Here is a 16,502-nt window from a genome sequence, read left to right on the forward strand (position 1 = left end):
GGCCCCCGGGTTTCAGCTGTGATCAAAGTGATGAAACCCCCTGCCCTACGGGGCTGACATCCTTGTGGGAGCAGGAAGATGATGTGCCACGTACCACGTGGACGTAATATGATGTTGGGGTGAGGTGGTGTTCAGAAAGGGGCAGAGGGCCACTTGCTACTCGAGTTAAGGTAATCTGCGTGTTCTTTCACAACTTACCTGTCCCCTGTCCCACACCCCAGGGCAGCTGGTATCTTCATACCAGACTCCGATATGATTGCCAAGCAATTGATGTGTTTTGGGCGAACGCACCTTGGCCCAGGAGACTGAGGCTTTACCGGTAGAATTTTAAGTAGCACAGGTGGCAGCTGGGAAGATGTTTGGGGGCAGCGGGCTCCCTGAAACGCTGTGGGCAGCTGCCCTTCCTGTTCCTAGCATGGCCTGCAGGCTCAAAAAAAATCTATCAGAGGCCCAGCAAAGATCACCTACCACCACGCTCCAGCATCAAAATACTAGACTGCAGTATAGTTCCTGCAGAAAGATGGCCCTTCACCTCATAGTGAGAAAGAACAGCAACTCACAAGTGCCCCTGGAAGCGGACTCCAGATGTCAGGCTCTGTTAGCAGACCCTTCCCTGGGAGGGGGGTTTTATTCCACTTCCTGTGGAAATCTTCAAACGTGTAAGTGGAGAGTAGTATAAAGAAACTCCCAGGTGCCTGTGTGCAGCTCAAGAAACAGCAACTCGAGGCTACTCGGGTTTTCACCCGACCCCCTTCCTGCCCACTGGAACAGCAAACTGGGACTGGTTTTATAAGGAAAGGGAAGAGCAGGAAGGCCCTCCCACCCCAACCTGGAAGAGGAGGGCTCTCCAGAAGTTCCAACAAGGCAAGCCAACAAGGAGGCATTCTTGGGCAGGGAGTGCCCAGGGCAGACCCTGAAGCTGAGGGAGCCCTGGGGAGCCACAGCCAGGATGGGGGCTCCTGGGTCAGCTGATGGGGTAGAGGAGCCTGGCTAAGGGAGCCAAGCCCCATTTCCTGCCCCAATTTCACCTCTTTGTTTTCTTTCCCTCCTCTCTCTCCCCCCACCCCTTGCAATAAAAACATAATTATGGGCTTTATAAAAAAAAAAAAAAAAGGCAAATTATGGTGACATGCTTTAATTATCTGCCGAGCAATGGCGGGCTGAATTACACAGGCAGGGCCTTGGAGGTTACCTAAAAATAAAGCAAGAAGCCTCATTAAATGCTAATTGCTGCTTTTGCCAACTGAAGTGAGATTTGGGCACCATGTGCCATTCAGTGCCAGGCTGTCTTCAGGGAGGTCCAAGCCCTGGGAGGCTCCGAGTGCCAGGGCCAAGCTCTGCTGGGCACCCAGGGCAGTGCAGGGCAGGCGGTGGGGGCAGAGAGAAGCTCAGATGTCAGGGAGAGTGCCTCAGTCTCCCCTCGCTGTTGAGTGGGCAGATGGAAACCCCAGGCTGGGAGGAGGAAGCTGCAGGCCTTAGCTCCTCTAAAACAAAGGGCCTATGGCCTGTCCTCTGGCCAGAGAGGAGCCACATGGCCTTCTGAAAGGTCAGCATCTTTCTGTGGGCTCCCGAGGACCCCTCTGGGCCTGGAGGCTGAGATGGTGTGGGGGCAACTGGCATGGTGTTCACAGGCCACTTCTTGGTCCTTTTTGCCTCTGCCACCAGGGCCTGAGAAGGCAGGACAGGAGAAACAGACTAGGAGACACTGGAACTTCGCATCTGAGCTGGAAGGGACCCAAGCTTGTATACTGCCTCTGAAGCTGAGTCCCCAGGGACCTAGGAGTTCCACAAAGGTGTCCTGTGTGCCCCACTGGCTTGGTAGCTTGGTGGGCTTCTGCCCCGGGCTAGTAGTAGCCTAGCCTTGGCTTTGGGCCTCCACGAGCTCTCGAGTGGGCGTTGTTCCCTGTTGTCTGCAGAACCCCAAGGTCCAGTGCCACATCCACCTCGTTCATTACTGCACACCCGCAGCCTGGCCCGTAGTAGGTACTTAATACCTGTGGATTGGATGCGTAAAGAACCAAGTCTAGGTGGGGCCCATAATTTGCTTTTCTAACAAGTTCCCGGGGATGCTGCTGCTGATTTAAAGGAAAGGTTCTGCCATTGGAACAGCTTGAAAACCACCGAGTTCCCTGGCCCACTGGGCTCCATAGCAGACACCTGGGGAGATTGTAAAATGTATTGTCACCGGCCCCACCCACAAAGGAGGAGGCTGCAGCCCTGGGGCCTCTGGGCCTCTCCCTGGGAGCTTGTGGACACCCCATCACCCTGCTTACCGAGCAAAGGTCTCTGGGGGCCACCATCCCTCTCTCCAGGGAACTAGGGACACTGCAAAGCCAGCCCCCATCTTTTTGAAGTATAAAATTCCAAAGGCACTGCTCATCTGTCTGCCTCTCTTGGTGTCCCACATGAGCCTGGGGAATTAACAGCATGGCAGAGGGAGCAAAGGTGAGCAGCCACGGGGCTTTCCCAACCGTGCATCAGAGCACATCCCAGTGGGGCCCACCTGTGGGATCCCAGGCCCGGCTTCACCGGCTGTGCCTTCCAGGTGATGCGTGGCACCCACCCTCCCACACCCCTGCGCCGGGTCTGCCTCCCAGAAGTGCTGGGGAGACTAGTCCCTCCTCTCCACCCCTGACCCATGGAGCCGCACACTTCTCCATTTCCCTGACAAGGCTCCTTGGAATTCACACCCCACCCAAGGCTTCCCCTACCTACCCCACCCTATTCCTATAACTATGTTCCTTTGGGATATTCGGCATTTCTAGGCTGTAGAAATGCTGAGGCCTAGATCTTCCCCATCAGACGGGAAGCTCCCTGAGGGACAGGCTGTGTTTCGCCCCTCAGGGCAGTCCCTGAAGGTGGGGCTAGGTCTCCTCCATCTGACTGGCACCCCCCTGAGGCCGGGGCCTGGGTGCCTCCTTTCCACCTGCCCCTTCACAGAGTCCTAGGCAGGCTGGACTAGGCCAAGTCTCAGGAATGCCTGATGGGTCTAAGGCCCACCAAGAGCCCGCCCCTGGCTCTGGGCACTGAGGGGAGCAGAGCAGGCAGCACCCCACTCGGAAAGAAGTTGATTCTCCCCAGTGGAACCTAGAAGAGGGGCTCCACAGATATGGGGGGCTCCACAGATGTGGGGAGGGCGCCTGGGAAAGGCCTGTGCTGAACATCAAATCCTCCGCCTAGCCTTGGGCCTCAACACCGCAATCGCCTTGGGAGGGAAACAGACCAGAGAGGGGACAAGGTGCCCAGGCTGGAGATGTCATTGGAGGACTGGCTGCACTCCCCTTCATCCAAACTGCCCCCCACCACAGGCACACGCTCACACACCCCGCCCTGGGAGCTTCTGGCAAACACCCTTGGTCTGACCACCTAGTTTTGCCTGATGAGGCTAGAGCACTGGGTAGAATCTATCCTGGGGCACAGGAACCATCCTGCGAAAGCAAGACAATCAGTGAGAGACACCCTCTTTGCCCTTCCTTTCCTTACAAATACCGGGCATAAAGTAGGTGCTCTACACACACACACACACACACTCTCTCTCTCTCTCTCTCTCCCAGGCCCTCCAAGGGAACAGATTGCCTGAGCAGAGGTGGGCGTGACACCAGCCCTCCCGAAGGAGTTAGACGGGCTTACATAGGGGGCACTGCCCAGGGCACCATTTAATGCACCAGCCTCACCTCTACACACCCAGTCCCTGCCTGGCCCCCACTGGGGTCCTTCCAGGCCCTTGGCCCTCGCGCCCCACACTTCAGCCAGCCAAGGAGGTAGGAGGGGGTGTGGGGCCTGGGGCGGGCCAGAAAGGGGCGGCACAGGAAGCCTGGGCTTCAGCTGCCGCCGTGGCCTCATTGTGTCGCTGCCTCTGTAATTTACCCCCGGCAGGGCCCAGCCCCTAAGCTGCTTCCCGCTCCCTCCCGCCCAGCCTGCCAACGAAGCCAGCTGCTGTGAACACACACTTGCACACTTGCCGCTGGCCAGGGACAAGCATCGTCACGATGTGGGTGCAATGTGGTTTTACCCCCACTTGGGCCTAAACAGACACACTAGACAGACAAGCATGCATATGGAGGTACCAAGAGCACACACAGACGTGCAGCCAAAACAGACACACACACAGGGCTGGGGGAGCCACACGCACATACCTGTGCCACACACCTGGCCCACGCGGACACACGCCACACTCCAATCTCTAGGACAGAGACACACATCATCCTAGCACCTGTCACCTGGAGACAGGACAGGCGGGAGGGCAGGGCTGTGGGTGCTGGGAGCCCTGGAAGCCAATTTCTCAAGAGGAGAGTTTCCGGGCTAGATGGAGGAGAAGAAGAAGCTCGTTACGGGGCGGGGATCGGAGGCCCAGGTGTAAGGACTGTGAGAGGAGAGGAAGGGCCAAAACGGTACCTTCCTTAGGGGCTGCAGGGCCAGGGACAAGAATAGAACATCCCCCTTACTTAGGGGACCGCCAGCGGCTTTCTGGAATCTGCTGCAAAGTCCTGGTCCCTCCCTGCCCAAGGCCTCTCCATGCTCCCACTCGATGCCAGCCCCGGAGGCAGCCTCCATCGCCCGCAAGCCCTAGGGTCCATGACCCACTTGCTCCTTGCCTCTAATTCCAGGCTCTCCGGCTGCAGGTTGAGACTGGGGTCCCCCTGCAGGGCCCTCAGTGGATGTGGAGCCAGGGTGCAAAACCATGTGTTTATTTTTATTAGAAATGTTCTTGGTATAAAAACAATCATGCGCTACACATTGTCATCAATAACCATCACCAAACACCCAGGCACTGAACTCCGTGTCATCAGCAGGACGGGCAGGCGGGCAGGCGGGCAGGACACACAGCAGACGGGAGGGGGCAGGCGGGCAGGCTGCGGGCCACAGGGACACACACAGAGGCCACCAGGAGGACGCGGCACTTTGCAACACACGCGAGATTCGTTTTTGTTTTGGCTTTTTTGTGTTTGGAATTTTTTTTGAGCTTTTTCTCTTTTGCGACACGTACGGTTTGGTGAATTGGGAGGTGGTGACGGGGAGAGAGCAAAGGCGGGATGCGATGAAGGTGAGGAGGGGGCGAGGACAGGGAAGAAAAATGCACGAGACCTGGGTGGAGCACAAGAGAAAAAACTGGAGAGACCTGGAGACAGAGAATGCATCAGGGAGAGGAGGCAGAGGCAGAAAGAAAGAAGAGTAGAGCACACAGGTGAAGACACAGAGAAAAGGCAGTGATAAAATAAAGACAGGGATGGAGACGGACTCGGACGGTCACCAGTGGGACAGGCAGAGACGAAGGGAGAGAGAGAAAACCAACACTGGGGCCCACACAGCCTGGGCCCCTGTGATTTGGGGCCAGGAGGGGCCGTGGTCCAAGATGCAGGCTCTTGGGGTGGCCTGAAGCTTCCCCAGCCCCTTGTCCTCCTCCTGTCACCTGCCCGGCTTGCCTAGGCTGCCCAGCAGTGACCGCCGGGGGCTCTGCTGTCCTCAGCACCAAGCCACGTCCGTGGGCGCCCACGGGCAGGCAAGACATCAGCTGGGCCCCTGGGAGTGGCCCTGGCCCGACGCATCAGCCACAAGGGTCTTGGATCCTCCTCTTGTTCGGCTCTGGCGGCCTAGCTAGATTGCATGGTTGGTGTAGGTGACGTAGGTCTGTTTGGTGGCCAGTGCTGGAAGGAGAGAGACCGGGGGTACCCAGGCATCAGGGGCTGGCTTCTTCAAACCCCCCTTCCGCTCAGGCATTGCCCTGCCCATGGCATCAAGTCCAGACCCCTGAACCAAGCAGTTCACAGCCCCCAAACCTCATGGTGGCCCCACCCCACCCATCCCATCGCTTGCCCCCCCTTTCCTTCCACCACCCTGCACCCCCCCCCCACCTCACTGGACTCACCCAGTCTCTGAACATCCTTCCCACCTCCACATCTTTGCTGGGGCCAGGCTGCTTGCCTGGAGTGCCCTGCCCTCCCCACAGTTGTTTTAGTTAGGACCCCTCCTTAGAACACTCCCGCCCAACCCCACCCCCACCCCCGATGAAGCCCCTGCCACCTCCCGACTCCACCACACTTGAAGAGAATTGTTTTTATTTGTAATATAATTGTATAGCCTTAAAGTATTATCAACAGAAGTTTTCAGGTCAACAGCACACGTTCTAGAAGAACACATGCAAAGAACAGACATTAGACATAGCCTGGCAGCCTAGGGGACAGGAGTGGTGAGTTGGGATGGAGGAAATAAATGATGGAACCGGAGCAGGGGGGGCTCATGAGGCTAGAAACTGACGAGCTGACCAGTTGGCCCCTGTGCCACACCCAAGGGAAGTGGAAGGCTTCCAGGTCCCCTTGGGCCTTGGTCCGGCTACCCTTCCCATTTCTAGGTGTCCCTGTCTCACCTCCGCCCCGAGGCCTCCTTATCCATACCCATGGCTCTGGCCCTCCCTCAGCCACTCCTGGGGCCCTCCCCACCACTCACAGCTGGGTGACAACATCAGCTTTTTGGGGCAGCACGAGCCTCCTCCTGCCTCTGCCCGGCTGGGGTTCAGACCTCACGGCAGCCTAGTGAGGAGGCTAGGTAAATGCCACCCTCATGTGAAAAATGAGGCACTGGGGTGAGGACCCTGGCCAGGTCCTTGGTTCTGTCCTGTCCAGATCCAGGGTCTCCCTCCATGGCCTGGGACAGCTCAGTGGAGAGTAATCAAGGTCAGCCTTGCCGCTTGGGGTGGGAGTTGTGTGCTGGTGCCCAGAGGAGGCTGGATGGGAGACAATCAGGGGGCCCTTGTTCGCAAAGCTGCCCTGACACCCCATCAGGGTCCTGTCTGCTCGGGAAAGGAGTGCACGGCCAAGGTGCCTGGCCTGGGGCAGAGGGCACTGAGGGGAGCAGTGCGGTGGGCTGCCCACAGTACCCCCCAATCCTCTCTACCCCGTTTTCCCTGGGCCCATGACTGCCAAGTAAAGACTACATTTCCCGAGCTCCCTGCTTGATGGCGTTCCTGCGAATGACACGTGAGGGTCGTGAGGGCTGTGTGTGACTTGCATGTCATTTGATTAAAACAGATGGTTTCTCCTGTACTTCCTCTCTTCTGCTTTCCACAGGCAGAACAGACACTGAGGGCAACTAGCCTCAGCACAGCCCTCTGGGAGCCAACGGAGCCAGATGGAAGAAACCCGGGTCCCCATTCCTGCCCATCTACCCCACCAGTGTAGCTGGAAGCCCACTGACACGGGCCAGATTGCTGGGTCCAACTCTCAGAGGGCCCATCAAGTGCGGCAAGAAGCAAACTCGTTGGGGGTGGGGTGAGCAGAGGACGGCACCGCAGGACCAGTGGGGAGGCACGTGGGGTGGAGGGCAGGTGAACGAAAGGAAAGGACAAACTTTCTCCCGGCCAGAGCTGAGTGGAGAGGATGGCCTTATGTGGTCGTGGAAATATTCAAGCAGAACATGAACAATCACTTGGCTGGGCAGTAGCCGGGAAGTTTTGAGTTTTAGGTGCCACCCAGACAGGTGACGGGGCCCATGACTTCAGGAAGAGAGTAAGAACACAGCACCTTACAGTGTGCCAAGACTTGCCACCTTCGTTTCTAAAATGACCCATATGCCTCCAGGGCGCCGGCTGACCATGAGACTAGAAGGACCATGGACAGCACCCGTGAGGCGCCTGGCTGGGCATACTTGGGGAAGGAACCCGCCATGCGGCCAGAGGTGCTGAGAGGGAGGTAAGAGGGTGCACAGATCTAGGGACAGGAGCCTCTAATCCCCCCTCTGTGACTTCCGGAAGCTCTTCCCCCACCCTGCTAGGCCTCAGTTTCCCTACCTGTTACATGAGAGCGGTGGCCCTTTTGCCCCAACTGCTTGTCCTGAGGGGCTCCCCCAGCCCCAGTCTCCACCCTCCGCTATCCAGCACTGTCAGAAAATGAGCCGGCAGCTTAATCACGAGCTGCAGGCCAGGCCGATGAGAATCAGTTCCCCAGGGCTCCATCACCCCCTGGGTGAACTGATAAAATTGAGTGTCCAAACCTGTAAACCCGTCAGCAGAACTGCAGCAGCAGCAGCAGCAAAACCACCAACTGTAGTGAAATGGGCGCCTGAGGGCGGCCGTGGGGGCACCGAGGCGGGTGAGAGGGGAGCAGGTGGTGGGGGAGGTGAGGGACAGTTGGGCCCTGCTGTCCCTCTAAGACCAGAGCTGTCTCCAATAGAAAATCCAGTCCTTGGGTTCCAGAACCTGGAAGCGCATTCGGCCCTCAGCTACAAGCCAGGGGCCCCAGAGTCCTTCAGCGGAGCTTCGGTCTCACCATCTGGAAAATGGGAGCAGTGAGTCTGCCCGGGCTCCCGGGAGCTAACTGTGAGGCTCAAAGGGAAGCGCTCTGGCCAGGAGTCAGGAGACTTTGGGTCCAGTCCTACCCTCCCCAGGACAGGGGATCTCAGCACCTGCCAAGGAGCCCTTCCAACAACTTGAACCTCTCGAGTCTCAAGTCCCTCATCTGTAAAATGGGATAATAAACCCTTGGCTGGCTCTCAGCCACAGGGTGGATGGAAGTCCTCTTTAAACCCTGCAAAGGGACAGGGCTGAAATAACTATAGCAATGAGGACAGGGCGGGGAGAGCGACCCTCCAGGGGCATCCTCAGCATGAAGGGAGGGACGGGGTGAGGGGTGTGAACAAAGGTCCCCAAACCCATCCCTTGCTGATGACAGGCTGTTGCTGCTGGCTTTCAGTCCCTGCCACCTCAGATAACAATTAGCTGGGCAATGGCAAGCACGAGCTGACAGCCCCCATTTGTTGCCCCATGTCTCTGTGCCCAATCTGCCCGCAATCAGGCCCCTGAATTATTTATTCTGTTGTTTGTTTAAAGATACGTGGCCTGCCAGTGACAGAGTGAAAAATGTCCCTGTTTCACAGGAGTGACATCTCCCCACTTTTCCCGCTCACGCCCCCTCGGTCTGGCATCCCCAGAATTAATCACCTGGCTCCCACCCAACACGTCTACAGCCCCTGCTGTCACCGAGCTAAGGGGCAGTGGGGGCAAGGGGCCCTGGCCTCTGGCTTCTACAGCAGCTCTCACCCTTCCCCTGCAGGAAGCAGGGGGCTGGGAACACTGTATGTCCCCTCGCCAAGCCTCCGCTCCCCTCCTTGTCTGGTGGGGGGTGGGGTGGGAAGGGGTAGTAATTGTACCCTGTCCCCATGTGACCAACCTAAGGAGAGTCAGAAGAAACAATGTCTATCACAACTGTCAGGGAAGGTCCCACACTCTGCTTCCCTCCTTTGGAGTCAGGGTGTTAGCTCTAGTTAGCCGCCCATGGTCCCTGGAGGGTTAATGCCCCACTCTGATGAGCCTGGGGGCCGGAGCTCGTTTGACAGACCTGCTCCTGCCCCAGCAGAGTAAGGTATGAGGGATGGAACCCGGGAAGGGTAAATCTCCATGGGAAGGAGGAAAACAGAAGTCAGGAGTGGGGGGTGGGGAGCAGTGAGGGGTCCCTGCTCAGGACAGAAGGGCCTGGCTAGGGGCCGCACGTGGGGTTTCTGCAGATCTAGACACAAAAGGCCAGAGGTGGGGAGTTCTAGGAGGACAGTGCCCCTTCCCATCTCAGAGTGGAGGGCCCACGTGGCACCTGAAGGGAGGGCTGTAGGTCCCAGGGAAGCTGGTGCTCTGGGAGGAAGAGCAAGATTGAAAAGAACCAGAGGTCATTTGGCAAAAGACGGCGTTGGGGGTGGGCAACATAGAGTCATCAGGATGTCAGTGAAAGGGGTGTGTCAGAAGCCAGGTATACTGCTCTGCCCGGAGAATGGAGACCCAGAGATAGGGAGGCCATGTGAAGTCAGGGTCAAGGGAAAGACACTGTGTGGGGCCAGCCAGCCACCACCTTGCTGTGTGACCTCAGGAGAATCCCTCACCCTCTCTGGGCCTCGGCTGCGAATCAAACCTCTAGCCCTACCCAGGCCTCACGGGCCTCCTGTCGAGATCACGGAACAGGGGAGAGGGCTTTGGGAGTAAAAAGTCCTGTTTGGATGTAGGAAGGGACTCTCCTTCTTTCCACAGGTGGCAGTCACTCAACAGGCGGAAGCCGTGCCCAGAAAGGAAGGGAGGATGCTTCACCCGGAGCCACAGGTGGGGAGCCTGTGAGAGGCGCTGCCCCGGCCAAAACACACCAGGGAGGCCAGGTCTCCTATTTCTCCTGACCTACTTGCGGATGACCAAGGGCCTCCTCTCCGGAGCCCGTGCTCCAGACCCTCCTGGAGTCTAGCCCATATCCCTCCTGCTGCCATGGCCGATGTCCATTTGGGGCCTCTGCCCCAGGACTAGAGGCAAGAAGCTGAGTGTTAACTCCCAGGTCCCTCTGGGACTGAAAGTCTCCTGGGCGGGGTGGGGGGGGGGGGGCTCTGCTCCTCCTTCCCCACCAACGGGAGCCCCCCAGGACTCTCAGAGAGCAGGGGAGGCAGGAGATGCTGCCATTTAAACTATTTGGGCACTTGCAGGCTGTCCAGGGAGGGAGCCAGCATCTCAGGGGGGCAGGGTGACGATAGCAACCCCTCTATCTCTCACCCCACAGGTGGGAGACCCCACGGCTCACTTCCCAGGGCAGAGGCCTCCGTCCTTCTGAGAAGGGAGCAGTGATACTACCGTGGAGGTCAAGTCCAGGCCAGGCGCCTGCTGGCTGCGTGACTTGGGTGAGTCCCTAATCTTTCTGAGCCTCCCTTTACTCTTCTGTATTACACAGATGATAAAAATACCTGCCTTTCAAGGCTGCTGTGAAGACGAAAACTGGTACATGGTAGGTGTGATACACAATCAGGGTTTAGGAAATGGTCACCACTATTACAGGTGCCCCCAAGGTCTAACCTGTCCCTCACATGCTCTGCCTCTCTCTCCTCTCAATCTCTTCTCACAGAGGGCTGGCTGCAGGGGGACCAGAAAAGTTGGCAAAGATGGTGGTCTTGCTCCCTCCCATGTACATTCCTGCCCAGGCCGAGACCTTGGGCCTGCCCCTTAGATGCCAAGGTCCCTGTGTCCTTCTCTCTCCCCATCCCCCTCTACTGCTGAGGTCTCCTTGGACAATCCCTTGGGAACACCCTGCTACCTGAGAACTGAGGCCTCTGAAGGCCCTCTGTCCAACTCACTCCTTCCCTTACCCATCCTGGGGACCCACATCCTGAGGCCCCACACCCTCAGGGCCCTGGTAGAAGGTGGCCAGGCTGGCACCAGAGCCTCTGTGCCCAGGTTACTTAAGGGCCAGAAGGCAAGGGCCCTCGAGACAACCCCTTGACCAGAGAAATCCCAGAGTCCCCCATCGTTCTGCATGAACCACATTCCCCCATGGCCTCACCACAGGTGGGCAGATATCCCTGGAAGGGGGTAGCCAGGGCTAGGTGGTGGGGGGGACCTTGAGGTTCTCTCCTGGTTACTAGGATGGGGCGGGGCAGGGGGGCACTAACCTGGTGCATCAGGGTTCTCCCGGAGTTCCCACTCACCTGTGGCTTCGGGGCTCTCCCAGTACCCACTGAGGACCCAGCTCTGGGAGGGGCGTGGCCTGGGTCCCCGGGGGGGGGGGTGGGGGGGGTGGGGGGCGGGCCTTGTTGAAAGAGGAGACTGGCCTGGGCGGGCCCAGAGGGAAAGGAGCAGGGCTGGGCACTCACCTGGGGTCTCCAGGTTCTCGCAGAGCTCAGACTTGGCCTCACCATTGGGCCGGAAGCTGCCCTTCTGCGTGAACTTGTTGGACATGGTGGCGGCGGTGACGACGGCTTTGAGGCTGCGCTTGCGCTTGGGCACATTCTGCTCCGGGTGGAAGAGGATGATGTAGACCTTGGGCATGTAGAGCATCCCCAGGGACACCGAGGCGCTCAGACTCACCGAGACGGTCAGCGTCGTTGTCTGGATGTACAGCTGGAGGGGGGCCAGGGGGACGGCGTCAGAGAAGGCTCCGCCTGGCGCCTCAGGGGCCCTGACCCCAGAGACAGACACACAGAGGACAGACCCCGGGAGCCCTATGTCCCACTGACTTTGGGCAAAAGGGAGTCAAGGTATAGAGCCAGGACTTTAGACCAGACCAAATCCTGGCTTTACCACTTCTAGCTATGTGACCTTGGACAAGTCCCACCTTGTGCCTCAGTTTCCTCACGTATAACACTGGCATGATATGATAGCACTTACTTCATAGGGTGGCTGTAAGGGTGAAATGACTTGACAAACGGTGAATGGACGTAGAACAATGCCCGGCACGTGCTACGTGCACGGAAGGGTTCCCCACTCCTACGTGCTATAGGGAGGTAGGGCCCTCAGGGGACCACAGCTGAGCCTCCCAGGAGCAGTCCCCTGCGCAGGGCTGGGAAGGAGAGGAACATCTGTTGGTGCAGTAACTCCCAGTGGGTGTGCCACAGCCCCTTGACCAAGCGTCCATTCAGTGACGCGCCCCCCCCCCCCACGCCACCCTGTGCAGAGCACTGGCACGGGAGCCACAGCGCCTGGCAAGATATGGCGATGGCAGCATTGGTCAAAGCTCATTTCACGCTCACTCGCCAGCACTAACGGTGACAGATGTTTAGCAAAATGAAAGTCCATTAATCTGGGTGTCGGCTAATCCATTCTTCAATAGTGGGGCCTTCCAGGCAGGGCCTGACAATTCCCACCGCCCCCGCCTGGGGTCCCCTCCCCGCCTCCTCCTTCCTTCCCAGTCCTCCAAGCCTCAGGTGCCCCTCTAGCCGCCCCCTCAGCCTGGGTGGGGCCAGAGGAGGCCGAGGCTGTGGCCCCCAGGTCTGGGCATAGGGAAGGCAGGAAATGTTCTGCCCCCTACATTGGCTGTTTCTAGGCCTGGGTCCCCTCCCCTAGGGCCTGGCTGATGTGCCACCTCCTCTAGGAAGCTCTCCCTGACCCCCGATTTTATCCGACCCCCCCCCATGACACCCATTCTCATATCCCACCCCATCTCCTGCCCTTCTCCAGAAATGCCTCATGACCTGGGTCTGAAGGCTATTGTTCCAGCTCCCCTAGGGAGAGAGGCTGTGGAGAAGCTCTAGGGTCTGAAAGGAGGGAGGGGTGTGACCCTGAGGAAGTCTCAACCCCTCTCTGGGCGTCAGTTTTCTCATCAGTGCCATGGGATGAGAGCACCTACCTCTCCCAACCCACGGGCCCACCCAAACACAGACCGAAGCTGAGTGATCTTGCACAGCAGCGTGGGGAAGGAGGATGGGAGTGTGGAGAAGCTGTTTCATTGTCACCGTTCAGGAAATGTCACAGGCCCAGGGGAATAAGAGCCTAGTCCCCAGGGAGCACACACCCCTCTGGACACAGTCATCTCCACTCTACCCCACCCCCGCCCTTATACTCCCACCCTCCGGTGACAGTGTTACCTCTAAGCATGACTAGCTAGTGGGAGGGTGCTGGCTACCTCTTCTACCTGCTGAGGTGGGCCTGGTGGCTGGGGTGGGGAAGGGGGGGGAAGGGGACAGGCTCCACACCACTGGAGACAGCAATGAAGGTCTGGGCTAATCAACATCTTCACCATTGGACAGGATGAGGGTATGTCTCCCTCATTAGATTGGGGGCTCCCTGAGGGCAAGGGCGGTCTTGCCTCTCACACTGGGGGTTCTTGGGTATAAGGGTCATGTTTCCAAGTCAGATACCCCCTCTGCTCCACCTTGTTGATTGGGTGGGGTTAGGAGGGTGCAGTTGGGCCCACGTGGAGTTGGTGGGACCAGGGACAGAAGCCCCTCTCTGAGCCCTGCAGTGGACACAGCCCTGTGTTGGGGACCAGAGGCCTGAGGGCCAGACTGCACTCTGCCCTGACCCACTATGGGATGCTAGGCCCCTCCAGTATCCCAGGCAGAGTCAGCTCCGTGGGTATACACACTTGGTTTCATGCCCTACTGCCACCATCTTGAATGCTGAATCATTTTTGAACAAGGGGCTTTCCCCTTCTTTTTTCACAGAGCCCTGAAAACCATGGAGCCAGCCCTGAGCAAGCGGGGGGGGGGGGGGGGGGTTGTGGGGGGGAAGAGCACAATCCTTGGTGTTCTATTTTCTATTTTGCTTTTCAGCCTAGGAGCCTTTCTGCAAACAAAATACAAGATGCAGTGTAAACAGATCAAAGCTAAGCAAAGCTGCTCCCATCTGCTGGGGGCCCACCCTCCCAGCCTGGGCCCTGGGGGCTCTTCTGGCCATGCAGGCTGGGAGTGGCCCGCTCTGTGTAAGCAGGAGTGGGGCTGCACGCCCCCAGTCCCTTTCCTTGCCCCAGGGTCTGGAATGCCCACCCCACCCCCAGATCAGGCACCATTCTGGGGCCTCCTGTGTGAAGGTGCATGTAGCATGCTGATTCTCTCAAAGAAGCAGTGGTCCTCTAGAACCTCTAGAACCCAGCAGGCACCCCCAGAGGGCAGGGGCCCAGGCACGGATGCAGCTCTCAAAGGCAGATGGGGTGAGAGGCAACCTCCGGGATGTGCTTTCTTCTCCCACTCGCCCATCTCCCAGACAGAGGTACCTGAACTCCTGCTCCCCTCTCCAGTCAGGCCCTTGCCACACTCTGTCCTCTGCAAGAAGTCCTGCCTTAGCCTCACAAGTGACCGCTCCCCAGAGTGCAGGCTGGGTTTGATGGGTGTGGACAGAGATCACCCTGGGGGTGGGGCAAAGGACACAGAAAGGAGCTGCCTGGAGGTCGACAATGCATTTTCCTGTTTCTGTGCTAGGCCTGGGGGGCATATGGTACAGGGGGCCCTGCTGAGGGGACTGAGGAGTTCTGCCTGCTCCGTGCTTCTGCCCAGGCCGACCCTAGTGGCTACTGAGATCCCCAGGATCTGTTCAAGCCAGATCGATGAACTTCCCCACAACCTGGCCAGCCCCTGGGGCCAGGTCCTGCCCAAGGCTGACTGAGCAGTAACCCCACGCGGTAGAGAAAGCACACTCCAGACGGCTCAGTCATGCCACACGGCTGCAGTGATAACCCCTGGAAATCCGGGCTAATGCTGGGAAATCCGTCCGCCTGCTCATCGGAGCAGCACTGACAGCTTCACTCTGCACCCGCACCTGCACGCGGGGGGGACACGGGCACCTGCTGGGCACCTGCAGGCGTGTGTGCACACGCACCTGGGCACACGCCCGTGCCCGCAAACGTACACACCCATACACACACGCATCTCTGCATTCACACGCACACACACCTGAACTCACCCCTGTACACTCATGCCTGACTCAGACCCCTGCCTGGGCGCGTACACACACACACACACACACACACACACACAGCAGCCAGGCCTACAGCTTCCACTGGGGCACCTTGTAGTGTTGACAAAACACAGCACAGATACAGCCCCAGGACTGCCTATGCCTCTAGGAGGTCTGGCGGTCTGAACCCGCAGGGACTTCAGAGCTCCCCTCCCCTTCCTCACTCAGAAGCCCAGAGGGGAGGGTCGTGTCCCCTGTCCCACCCCTCAGGTGCAGAGCAGGGTCTTAGGCCACAAGTTGGTGTGAGGCCAGCCTGCTGTGTGACCCCAGGCAAGTAAGTCCCTGCCCCTCTCTGGGCCTCAGAAAAGATCATTTCAGAGGCTCCTTTTCATAATCAATACTGAGGGGAGCCTCCTAAAAAGGGAAAAAAAGAGAGGCAGGCAGGGTGGCCTAGAGAGATGTGGGAGCTGAGAGAGGGGGCTGGGCCTCGGCCGCTGGAGGGTCTGACACCCCGGGAGGGTGTGGACCCCACGGGGAAGCACTGTGCTGGCAAGCAGCCAGAGGAACCTACGGGAAGTCTGAGTAAGGGGCTCACCCACCGTGCTGTCTGCCTTCCAGCCCTGTACCGTTACTCCCTGAGGAGGCAAGGGAAGGAGCCTCCTGGTAATGCCGAAGGTCATTTCTCAAGCCGCCAGCTTCCTGGACTGGGGCGTGGCTTCCCCTGCTGGCTCTGGAGGCCCCTTGGGCACTGCGGGGCAAGGGGCTTCTGTCTGCACCTGCACCCCGCAGGCCAGTGGGGGGCTGGAGACCTGGCTCACAGCGTGAGCTGGGCCCAGTGGCCGCTTTGACTCAGGTCAGAGTGCAGGGTGACCTGGAGCCAAACCGGAGGGCTCTGACCTCAGGGCACTGACGTCTGCTTCTCAGGACCCCTCAGCCCACAAGCCGCCATTGGAAGACAGGCCACAGGCCTCCCTGGGCCAGGCCACGGGTTTCAGAATGGAGGGCACAGCTCCTGCCCTCGAGGAACCGTTGGAGGAGAAGTGGTACGTGCCAAAGAAGCCCCAGGGCAGGGAGGTGTCCCGGGGCTGCAGAGCGCAGCGTGGACTGGGCTCCCGAGTTAGGCGGAGCAGGGTCAAGTTCAGCCATGCCACTTACTGGCTATGTGATCTCAGACAAATCACTTCACGTCTCTGTGCCTCCGAGTCCTCATCTGTTAATTGGGATGGTGACATCTACCCTAGCCTGCTGCTGTGGAGCCTGCTGGCCATTAGGCAGAGTGTTTGGCACATGACAAGCACCCCATCCATGGCAGCTTTGGCAGCAGCCTCACCGAAAGCCAAGCATCCCTAGGAGTTCACACCTGGGCGGGCTCATGGCTTCAAAC

The 16,502-nt window shown here is 58.7% G+C and overlaps 1 protein-coding gene across 8 annotated transcripts in view; it reads right to left on the minus strand.

The window, feature by feature from the left end:
• The window catches only part of GRM4 (glutamate metabotropic receptor 4), a 151,664-nt gene that overhangs the window by 30,993 nt on the left and 104,169 nt on the right, over positions 1 to 16,502 (minus strand). For 4 of the 8 annotated variants that reach the window (XM_043591198.1, XM_043591191.1, XM_043591190.1 and 1 more), the window contains 2 exons: positions 11,602 to 11,848; positions 6,040 to 6,721 (listed from right to left, as the gene is read on the minus strand). In XM_043591198.1, the coding sequence (XP_043447133.1) occupies positions 6,540 to 6,721; positions 11,602 to 11,848 (429 nt within the window). In that variant the 3' untranslated portion in view covers positions 6,040 to 6,539. Of the gene's footprint in view, positions 1 to 4,672; positions 5,646 to 6,039; positions 6,722 to 8,003; positions 8,265 to 11,601; positions 11,849 to 16,502 lie in introns of those variants that run through there. The other 4 variants (XM_043591192.1, XM_043591195.1, XM_043591196.1 and 1 more) reach the window with 4 other exon arrangements.

Source organism: Prionailurus bengalensis, chromosome B2, assembly GCF_016509475.1.
Source record: "Prionailurus bengalensis isolate Pbe53 chromosome B2, Fcat_Pben_1.1_paternal_pri, whole genome shotgun sequence".
In the NCBI taxonomy this organism is placed as follows: domain Eukaryota; kingdom Metazoa; phylum Chordata; class Mammalia; order Carnivora; family Felidae; genus Prionailurus; species Prionailurus bengalensis.